Raw genomic sequence first — 12,007 nt, forward strand, 5'->3', positions numbered from 1 at the left:
TTTTAGGCAGTCCTTCCTTTAGGTATAGGACGATAGACAAGATTACTGTCTGGATGTAGGTAGTGGACACAGTTCTGGACACAGTTCGACTCCGCCAGTAGGGTCAGGAGTCCTAGATTAGATGTAGCTTGGTCCCGATAAAAAGGGGGAAAGTATTTTAGGCAGTCCTTCCTTTAGGTATAGGACGATAGACAAGATTACTGTCTGGATGTAGGTAGTGGACACAGTTCTGGACACAGTTCGACTCCGCCAGTAGGGCCAGGAGTCCTAGATTAGATGTAGCTTGGTCCCGATAAAAAGGGTGAAAGTATTCCCAGTTATCCAACCCGTACAGATGGGGGACGTACAACTGCCAGGCCAGTGAGGGGGAATAAAGATGATGACATTGATGGTAATGCCTAACTGTGGGGCTAGGCGGAGAAAGAAGTCTCTTGCTGTGCAAACTAGATGCCTTGTTGAGGTGGTCAGGAGCCAGTCGTCCAGGTACGGAAAGACCTGTATTCCCTGGAGTCTCAGGTGGGCCACAATCACTGCTAATACCTTGGTGAACACCCTGGGGGCTGTGGTGAGGCCAAAGGGAAGGACCCTGAACTGATAGTGACTGGCTCCCAGCCGGAAGCGGAGGAACCTCCTGGATCGTCTGTCCATTAGAATGTGGTAGTACACATCCTTGAGGTCTATAGAGCACATCCAATGGTTTTCCCTTAAAAGGGGAAGAATAGATTGAAGAGTGACCATTCGGAATTTTTCCTTGGTTACTGACAGGTTCAAGCGGGAAAGGTCTAGAATCGGTCTCAAGTCCCCCGTCTTTTTTGGCACCAAAAAGAACCTGGAGTAGAACCCTAATCCGAGCTGGTCTTTCTTAGCAGCTGCTGAATTTCTGCAGCTGTGGCCTCCCTCTGATCGGGTGGTACATCGGGGAGGTTTTTGAGTTTGGGGACATGAAGTAATGGTATTTTGTACCCTCTGGATATAATGCGAAGCACCCAGCGGTCTGTAGTGATGGACTCCCATGCCACTAGGGGCTCCGAGAAGTGCCCCCTGACTGCCTCCAGAGTGGAGCAGCCGGGCAACCCTTCAGGGCTGCTGCGCGGGCCGCTCAGAGAAAGGTTCTTTGGACCCAAAGTTTCTCGGAGCCCCTCTGCCTCTGGGGCATCGTCCTCCCTGTCCTCCTTTGCCACGGCAGGACTGGTTGTCCGGAGCGGGTTGGGAATGTTGCGATTTCCGGAACCACATCTTCTTCTGACCCTTTTGGTTCTTCAAAAAGGACCGCTGGGGAGCAGAGAAGTGGACTCCGATGGCAGACAGCATCTTCCCGTCCTTCTCGCTCTGGACAAATGTCTCACGAACCGTTTTGCCAAACAGGGCAGAACCATCGAAAGGGGCGTTCGCAAAGGATGCTTTAAAAGGATCCGCAAAGTCACAATGACGGAGCCAGGCCTGACATCTCATGACAAGGCCTGCTCCGCTAGCCCTAGCAGCTCCCTCTGTGGCATGGGACAATAGCCGCATAGAGGTATTAGAGATTGATCTCAGAGTGGCCATTCGGGTGGAGTACAATTGCTTGTCATCCACCGACATGGACTCAGGAGGAGAGGCAGCGTATTCTTTGATAAGATCCCGCTGCATCCTGATGACATGTTCCATATAGTTCAGAGACCTTACCGAGAAGGTCGCTGAACTAAAAACTCACTTCCCTAAGCAGTCCATCGAGTGGGACTCCTTGCTCAGTGGATGGACTGAGGGGCTCTCCTGAGCCAATTCCCTCCTCGTGGCTGCCGCCATCAACATGGCATCTACAGGGGGGCCCTTACTCCAGTGTGATCGGTCTGAGGGGGGGCTAAGTATTTTGTCTGGGCATTTTGGTATTGGCTCCACAGTGTCCGGATCCTTCCACGCCCTGGTGGTAATGAGGTCCACCAGGGGGTCGGCCGGAGGGGACACCCAAGAGGTAGACGGGCCTGCTTTGAATGCCTCCAGAAACACGGACTCATCGGAGGAAGACTTGGGGGAAGACCACCCACCTCTGATCCTCAGCATCTCCATGATGTCTCCAAAGGAGACATCCTCAGGGGGCGATCTTGGGGAGCCTTCCCCTTCTTCCAAGTCCGTGTCCTCGGTTAAGGACTCAGGGGAGTCCACATGCCTCCTCTTGCACTTATGCTTGCGGGGCACTTCCTCAGGGGGGCTGTATGAGGAGGCCTTGCCAGCAACATCCTGTTCCAATGGAACCATCTGTGACAATGAAGCAGGCCGGGTGATGGAAGCCTGGCCCAGCAGAGAGGGAGTGCAGGGAGGAGCCGAAACAAGGACCGGGGGTCCGGATGCTCTCAACAGAGCCCTCTCCACAACATCGAAGGCCGAGGGTGAACCACTCTCTCTTGGATCCGAAAGTTGGCTCCCACTCGGATCTGATGAAGGGATCAGAACCGGCGCCGAGACCATCGGATCTGAAGGACCAGTGCTCTCCAACCTGGACGGAGCCAAAGGCACACTGAATCCCCCGGATCTGAAGCTCGGGCCATGGCTCCGAGCGGTCGGATCTGACAGGCTCGAGGGCAGGGTCGGATCCGAAGTACCGAGTACTGTCGGTGCCAACCCACCCCCGGCTCCAACGCTGCTCGGCTCTGAACGCTCCGAACCCAGATAGCGGGTCAGAGAAGGAGCAATAGAGTGGAAAAAAGGTGTTGAGCTCCCCCCCGAAGGGGGGGGGGAGGCAAGAGCACTCCCATCTGCAGCTGGGCCTGGATGAACCTTCGCATCATCCGGTCCAAGTCTGCATCGGACATACTAAAAGTAGATCTCGAGGAGGTCACCGAGGCAGGCCTGGAATGCCGCCTCGATGACCTCGATGGAGATTGGGCCTCCTCCTCCTCGGGCCCCGGGGAGAAACAAGGGGATCGGAGCCAAGGAGGAGGAGACCTAGAAGCAGTGGAGGGAGAAGCCAGCAGCTGGCGGGCCGAAACGGAGGTCTCGGCCCGCCGCTTGTGGTGCTTCTCCCTCCATTTCTCCCTCCTGGCCTCCCTGTCCTCCGACGCTTTAGCGGGAGTTTGAGTCCCGGACGGAGGAAGGGGAGCAGGAATGGCAGCAACCACAGGCTGTGGTGGAGCCACGGGAGCAGCGGAGGCCGGAGCTGTGTCCGGGGGTAAAAGTCCCACCAAGACCAGCTTCGACCTCTGCTCTTTCAGTGCCCTGGGGTTAAATGCTGCACAAATGGTACAGCCTGAGGAGAGGTGTTCAACCCCAGGGCACCAAACGCACTGAGTGTGGCCATCAGCCGGGGAGAGCTTATGGCCACACTCGGTACATTTCGAAAAAATAGCTTTTGGGGCCTCAGCCATACTTAAAAGTAAAAGGTAGAACTATACAAACACACAGGCCCCAAAAACACAACACACACACACACTCACTAATGACCAAACGAAGGGAGGGAAAAAACTAATTAAAGAAAAATATTTTTGTACTAAAGGGTACCTAACACTTACACACTTTATATTTTGAGACAAAAAAGGAAAGTTTGACAGAAAAACTACACTTATCTGACAATTCACTTGCTGAGCTCAAGGGGATCCAGCTATCCACAAGCGCGGCAAACTAGATCTGAGGTCATGGAGGGTTAGCAGGGGATTATGGGTGAAGGGAGGAGCTAGGAGCTCAGATCCATTAGCTTGAAACTAGTTGCTGGCTCGGATCCGATATCGGATCCAAGACCCACAGGTTGCTGACAAATGAACTCCCTACTTCAGATTAAAGAGTTATAAGAGTTAATGCATTCTGCAAGTCAAGTAACTAAGCACACCTTATAATGTGGTTTTGATGCCCTAGAAGCATCTTGTAGAGCAGCAGTCACTGGTTCTGTCCTTAGAAGGCATGCTTGGCTTAAGGAACAGACCTTGCCAGACCATGTCAAATCCAAAATATTGGATGCACCCTTGCACAAAGACAACTTATTTGGTACCAAGGCAGAAGAGGTCTTAAAAAAGATGGAATAAAAAGCTAAATCTATGCAGACAGTTAAAGACTTCTTACAGGTCCAGCCACTGAGGCTCAGTAGGCATTGCCCCTCCAAGCACTGGTCCTTTCCTGTCCCCTCCAGGCTAGCTCAGCCCAGACCCAGGGGAAGCAGAGAACTAAGCAATGGAGTTCCTTCTCTTCAAAATCAGGGAGTGCAAAGCCACCCCCTTATGATAAAAACTTACAGTGACTTTTCACTTCCACCCCCTCCCTCTGCCCACCTGCTCGTGCCCTTAGGCGGAAAACTCGCCTTCCACGTAAGCAACTTGGCCACCATTACCAACAACCGCTGGGTCCTCAACTGTGTCCCTGCTCTCCATGAGGGCAATAGAGCATGTTTCTGCAGACAGATAGGCCAAGGTTTCTACTCTAGACTCTTCCTGGTACCCAGAAAAGAGGGCATCTGGCACCCAATCCTCAAGCTATCCATTCTAAACACCTTTTGGGTGATACCAAAATTCAAAATGCTCACCCTCCAGCAGCTTCTACCTATGCTTTCCAAGGATGCTTGGTTAGCCACCCTAGACCTAAAAGAGGACTACCTACACATCCCAAATAGGGAGTCATGCAGGAAATACCTATGTTTCAGGGCAGGATCAAAGCACTTTCAATTCTCTGTGCTTCTCTTTGGCTTATCCACTGCTCCCAGAGTTTTCACAAAATGTCTGGCTCCTGCCGTTGCTTTTTGCAGACAAAGAAATATTCAAATTTACCCCTACTTAGATGACTGCCTGATTCAGGCAGACAGTCAGGAAAAGCTGCTATAGCACCTGACCTTTGTAAAGGATCTACTGACCTCCCTGGGGTATGCTATCAATGAAAAGAAATCCAAATTAGTCCCCACACAAAGAATTGTATTCCCAGATGGCATTCCTTAATCCAGAAAAACAAGCCTACCTGACAGCCTACTTCTCTCAACTAGCCACCAGGACCCAGTTATCCGCAATGAAAATCCTGCAAGCTGTGGGGTTCATGGCCTCCTGCATTCTACTCATTCCATATGCCAGACTGCATATGAGGAAACTACAATGGTACCTAAAAAGCCTTTGTTGTCAACACTCTCAAGACCTGGAAACTCTTATACCAATGATACCTTGTCTAAGTAAAGATTTTCTTTGGTAGGCAGCAGCATGCTACCATAACAAGGGACTTCCCTTCTCACAACCCCATGCCACCCAGACCCTCACCACAGATGCATCAGACTATGCCTGGGGGGGCTCACCTGGACGGCAGGTGCATTCAGGGCCAATGGAGCCCAAATCAAATACATCTGTACATCAACCAAAAAGAGATGTTAGCTGTTCAGCAAGCCCTGACAACTTTCAGACCCCTACTCTCCATGGGGCCCCTACTGATCAAAACAGACAACACCACAGTAAAGTGGTATATTAACAAGCAGGGAGGGACTCACTCTTATCCTCTGTGCAGGCTCGCCATGACTCTTTGGCACATGGCCTCAGCCATGCAACTACACCTGTTAGCACAATTCCTGCCAGGCTCTCTAAACTCTCTGGCAGACAACTTAAGCAGAAGCCTGCTAGATCCACATGAGTGGCAGCTAGACCACAGAACCTTCACCCTTGTAACCCAGAAATGGGGCACCCCAAAGGTCGACCTCTTTGCCTCCCACTACAATCATCAGCTCAACAAATTCTGCACCAGGGAACCTCACAGCAAGGTTTGGAAAGTGGATGCTGTATACTTCCAGTGGGTAAACCTCTCAGTCTATGCATTTCCCCCTCTACCACTCATTTCAAGGGTACTGCTCAAAATAAGGGAGGAAAAACCAAGGGCAATCCTGATTGCCCCAGACTGGCCATGACAGCAATGGTACCCACTGCTATGCAGCCTGTCACCCCTGCCACCATGACATCTACCTCAGATTCCAACACTCCTGACCCAGAGGAATGGAGAATTAATGTATTCCCAATTGCAGACCCTCAACCTGGCAGCCTGGCTTATTCCCTGACCACTCCTCAAACTGCCAGTCTAAGCAAACAAGTTCTAGATGTTATACATGAGGCCAGGCTCCCCAGCACTAGAAAGTCTTCTGCTGACAAGTGGAAAAAGATTTGCACCTGGATCCAGGCTAAGAGGGCCGGAACAGAACAGCCCTTCCTACCGCTCATCCTAGATTACCTGGCAGACCTACTACACAGGGGTCTATCCTTTTCTTCTATTAAAATTAATGCCTCAGCCATCTCTGCTCATTTCAGCACAGAGCCACCTCTCTTCTCACACCCTGTTATCAAACAGTACCTAAAAGGGGCTAACAACGTAAGGCCACTCTGAAGAGTTCCTACCCCAGCTTGGGACCTTAACTTTGTGTTGGAAATGCTCACCCAACCCCCCTTTGCACCTGCAGCTTCAGCAGAGTTAAAATTTCTCTCTTGGAAGACAGCCTTGCTTCTGGCCATCACTTCAGCTAGAAGAGTATCTGAGCTACAAGTGCTTATGGCTGTAGTACCCTTCATCATTTTCCATGTTGACAGGGTCTCCCTCAGGACTAACCCATCCTTCATGCCTAAAGTGGTGCCCAGTGTGACTCTCAAAGAATCCATACATTTGCCCACCTTTTCCCCTAATCCACAGAACAAGGGGGGAGTATCCTGCACTCTCTAGACATGCACAGACAGCTCAAATTCCGTCTGGACAGGACTAAATCTTTTAGAAAAACTGATCAATTGCTAGTCAGCTTTGCTGCAGGGGCAGAGGGCAAGGCCATATCCAAACAGTCTCCAAATGGATAGCACACTGCATCCATTTCTGCTACAGTCACAATGGGAAACCACTCCCAAAGGGGGTCAGGACACATTCCCTCAGAGTAACCTCCACTTCTGCAGTTTTTCTTAGAGGGCCCCCACCAGGGACATGCTGGAGGGTGCAACATGGACATCTGTTCATACCTTCACCAAGAATTACACCTGCCTATCTTCTCTAAATCCAGGGCAGGCTTTGCCACTGCAGTCTTGCAGGGCATCCTAGCCAGCCCCCAATGTGATGACTGCAACAGTGAAATACAAATAACATAGTACAGTTGTGTACACTTACCATAAATGTAGATGTTCGAGTGTATTCATTGTTGCAGTCCTGATTTCCCTCACTCCATCCCCCTTGTCTCTGTCTCTGTCTCTCTCTCTCTCTCTCTCTCTCTCTCTCTCTCTCTTTCTCTATCATTCTCACTCCTTACAAGGAATTTTTGGTATGTACTTTCTACTAGTGGTGTTCTTCCACCATAACGTAGCTCCCTATTGGGGGCTCCTGACATTTAAGCCAAGACAAACTGATGTAATAGCATCAGCTGCCTGATTTTATACCACTGACGACCTGACATCAGTCCTGGAGTGACAACAACTGATGCAGAAATACTAAGCCTCTGGTATTTGGAGGGCTACCCTGGCAGGGATAACAAAAATGTGATGACTGCAACAGTGAATACACGCGAACATCTGCATTTATGGTAAGTGTGCACAACTGTACTATGTTAAAGCAGATATCAGGGGAAAGGAGGGAGGGATACATGACTGCAGCAGTGAGAATGCTAACATCTGCATTTATGGTAAGTGTGCACAGCTGTACTTTTAATGTTTCTGTCACTCCTTTCTTCTGATGATTTATTTTTTAAATATTAGATTCCGCAATCTAGTGTTAACTATCTCACCCCAGCACTAAGGGTACAGAGTTTTAAATAGAAATGGATCACACATTTCCATACAGAATGGGAAATGTCAATGACACCAACAGCGAGGTTTTGTCAGGCAGAAGTACTTCTGACTACAGTTGAGACATGCAGGTTGAAAGAGAGTTTATTGTCAGTGTGGGTCCCCAGGTCTTTAATAATGGGGTTCTGTGTTAAGAGCAACATCAACGATAACAGGAGGAGATAGAGGTCCTACTAGTGGTATAATGTACTTCATAGAATTTAGGGTAAGCCCATAGGTCTGTGTTAGGGCTTCCATTCAAATGTGGGTGTCATAGAAAGAGTTAACAACAGCATTCTGTTTGTAATCGTATGCCACCTTGGTTATCCATAGACCTTGGGTGCTTAATTTTTACCTCTGAGAAGTAAATGTTGAACAGGTGAATACCCAGGACTGAAGTGTGTGGGTTGCAATTTGTAATGTTGCTACTCTAAGTGGAAATGGCTCCTACTTGGATTGCGTAAGCTTGGTCCAGAAGTCAGTTAGTTAACCAGTGGACAATGTTAGGATTTGCAATGAGTCAAGGGCATTTGCATATCAGTCTTACATGGGGAAAGGTGTCAAAGAATGTATGAACAGTCTGACTCTTGTCTAAATGTTCTGTGACCTTGTCAAGAAAGATTGAGGAAGTGTAATATACCTTTAACAGATCCATATTGGTTGTGGTCAAGAGTCTGGAGGTCTGCTATCTCAATGTTCGTTAGCTTATTGATAATGTATTCCAAAGACTGTGAGACTGCTAGGCCTATAGTTAACAACATCTGTTGTGGAGCCACCCTTGTGGAGAGAGATATGGTTGATCTCTAAGTTTCGGGTACGTAGTCTGAAGAGAAATGGAGAGGTTGAGATGTGTAGTGTTTGATATTCACAAGTGGATATCCTGGAATATTACTGGGACCCACAGAGCCCATGTTAGTTTTAGAAAAAGCAGAAGGGTGATGACAAATGGTACATGGGGGTGATTGTGGGGGGGGGCAAAGGTGTGTGGGAAGAATGAAACTGGAGACAAATTCACCTGTAGGTAATTAGCTGGATTACAATAGGACACGGTGTTGGAGATCATTCCTGAGTTTAATAATATTAGTTATAGTTTTTGCAATGAAGTAGGATATGCCATGGGAGATCAGTTCAGAGCAAAACTATGTAGTACTTCTGAGCTTTGAATGTAGCGGAGGAAGACTCTGTCACTGCCTTACTCCCAGAGGTAAATCCAAGTGCATAGCTGGCTTTGCACTCCAAATCTGAATGCCTGAAAGTATTGCTTAATGAGTTTAAAGAAATAGCCAGGGAATTGTTATGGCTAGGCTTGTATAGGCCCTAGGGCTGATAGCCTAGTACCAACCTATGAACCTATAAAGTACTTTAATGGAGTGGTAGAGGAATTTGTCTACAAAGTTGTGAGATTTTTCTTTTTCCTGCAGAGATGATTTTTATAGGTCTTCAACCATTCTGGCTTTTTTCTGAATGCATTACTACTCTTATGGTATCTGGGAATGTCCCTTCTAATTCACAAGGGACCAGAATTCTGAGGTGTATGTCAAGGCAAGGGTACAAGGGTGGCATCATCAATGGTTTTGTTTGGTAGAATTTATAAATTGTCTTGGAACTGGATATCTGCAAATAGCCAGAAGTTGCCTTTAGAATAATCTCCAAATACTGTGGGATAGTATGGGTGGGTAGTCTTTTTTAAGGGTGATTGAAACAGCTAGTTGATCAAATTTTATCAGGCAGGTAAAGCCAAGTGAGTTGTGACAGAAGGGGAGCAGTTTGTAAGGACAAGGTTAAGGAGGTTAAAGCACGCAGTGAGGGTGATTTGCATTAGGGAGTTGGTCTTCACAGAGTCAAGGAATCTGCTGGTTGATAGAGGGGTAAGTGACTGATTTAGAGAATCAGTAGGCCGTTTATGGGAAATGGATGGAATGCAATCTATGATGTGGCAGCAATGCTGTTGACATACACTAGGGCATGTAAAATTCAAGACTTCTATCATACAGTATCTGCTGTCAGAAAAATGGTTGCCTCATGAATATAGACATGAAGGTAGAAATCATACACTGTTAAACTGCAGCCTACTCTATGCACACCTTCTGCTAGCTCTTAATGGTATGTATGTCTTATTTTCTGTGTTGAGCCAGTTAAATAATTTACTGGAAATCAGGTTTTAGTATAGCTCCACTTTTGACAGTGATGTTGTTATCCTCCATGTCTTTTTCCAGTTCACCGCCACACATCCCACCATATTCATCATCCTCTGTCATCTCACCTACCTGTGTCCTTCAAGCTTAAGAAGCTTACACACATTGATCGTAAGAAGAAAAAGAAACAGAAGAAAAAAAAAACGTCAGTACCACCATCACAAGTTACACCTACAATACAGGAAGTTGATGAAGAGGAAGATGAGGAATCTGAGACAGAGATGTTGGACATGGAAGCCTCCACCAGCTCAGATGTACTTGACACCCCAGTGGTAAGTGTTGTTTACTATTGATAAAACTGTTTCACATCTGTATAGTATTTATTTCTTCCATTGTGTTTATTTCTTTCACATAGACCGCTAATCTCATACCTTCAAGAAAAGCCGCCACCTTGGTAAAATGTTATAGTCGATAATGAAGAAAATATGAAATAAGCTCATTTATTGCATTCAATGGGGTTTAAATTTACAAGAAGGTACTACAATCTCTTCACTAACCTTTCATATTAATCAAAAGATTTTATGTCAAAAAGTAATTTATTTATTTTTAATTTCCATGTATGTCGCTTAGATCAACTGGCCCTTCTTTGTAGCCATAACATGTGATTAACGTAGTCTCTAAATCAGCAAGTAAAAATGCAAAAGATGTTATGATTGAAGACTCAGTCACAATTCTTTATAGTGTGTGGAGCTTATCTTTTCCATGTACTACCAGATACAATGAAAAAAAAGAAAAAAAGAGAAGGAAAGACGTGTACGACCCTGAAGTGTTTTACCAACTTAGAAAGCTAGTGAAGCACTTAGTACTATCAAGCAGAAATCAGTGTACCTATCATCTTGTCTACTTAAGAATTCTGGACAAATTCACAAATAATGGGGTAAAAAGCATTAGAATCAGGGATAGTTTGTAACTATGGCTCTAATTCACTTAAAAATGAATAGAACAACACATTTTGCATCAACATGCATATTTCTGAACAATAAGTATGAAACTCTAACATGTGGCATTATTGACTAACTGTAATCCTCAGTGATTTTACCAGAAAATCAAAACATTTTACAAAGTACAGAGCAAACATATAAGGTAAAATCAGGGACAGTTTACAAAACTAGGAACAGCTGAGAGGTATGGACAGCTGGCAGACACAAAGTGCCCTCTGAAGAACTATCTTCTTGAATAGATGTTAGATGCTTTGTTCTGTCACATTTCTGTTTGTAAGTGTAGTTAAGTGAAGTTCTAGCAAGTTTTAAAAGTTTTTTACTTTCTGTCACTGCTGGCTGTAATTGCCTATTGTTAATCTCTAGTACAAGACTTGATCTTAACAAGTACTTAGGTGGCCTTATAAAGATTTTATTTAGCATCCTTAATTGCTGTTAAGACCAGGTTTCATGATAGAGATATGCTTAAGAAGTTTATATTTTTCCCAAATTTGGAGCATAACTTTAGTCCTGCATGTAGTACAGGGTGGCTGGTAGGATTACCAAGCTCTGCCCATTTTCCCACTAGCACTGAAAAAAGAAAGGACAGGTGGGCATATGTAAGGACACCAGCACATTTTGTCATGTAGAACTATGACTCCAAAAGAGCTGTTGTAGAAATGATGTATCTTCCCCTTCAACAAAGTTTATTATAACAGGGAACCTGAGCACACAAAGCTCACACAGGGATCCTTTTACTTAGAAAACTATGTCAACACACTCTTCCAAGACAAAAATAGAGAGCCTTAATCTGTTGGCATTTGCATTGCATTAGTCAGCCCTTTTAAAGTCTCACAAGCACAAACGGCAGCAAAAAATATTAAAAAATGTTTCACAAAAATCAGGCAAAAGAAAAAGAAAACAAACTTTGTACAGTAAGGTGACATCACTGAATATAGGAAAAGCAATCTGGGTACAGTACAGTGATGTTACTGAATAATATGTGTACAGTACGCTGCCGTCACTGAATATAGTAAAAACAATCTGGGTACAGTACACCGCCATCACTGAACATAGTAAAAACAATCTGGGTACAGTACGCTGACGTCACTGAATATAGTAAAAACAATCTGTGTACAGTACGCTGACGTCACTGAATGTAGTAAAAGCAATCTGTGTA

General features: G+C 46.1%; 1 protein-coding gene across 1 annotated transcript in view; it reads left to right on the plus strand.

Annotated features, from left to right (window-relative positions):
• Positions 1-12,007, plus strand: part of SLC4A3 (solute carrier family 4 member 3) — a 2,820,719-nt gene that overhangs the window by 1,193,939 nt on the left and 1,614,773 nt on the right. Inside the window, exon 6 of the mRNA XM_044074803.1 lies at positions 9,932-10,182. Coding sequence (XP_043930738.1) covers positions 9,932-10,182 — 251 coding nt within the window. The remainder of the gene's footprint in view (positions 1-9,931; positions 10,183-12,007) is intronic.

The sequence above is a fragment of the Protopterus annectens genome, chromosome 6.part0, assembly GCF_019279795.1.
Source record: "Protopterus annectens isolate FY-2018-M chromosome 6.part0, PAN1.0, whole genome shotgun sequence".
Taxonomy (NCBI): Eukaryota; Metazoa; Chordata; order Ceratodontiformes; family Protopteridae; genus Protopterus; species Protopterus annectens.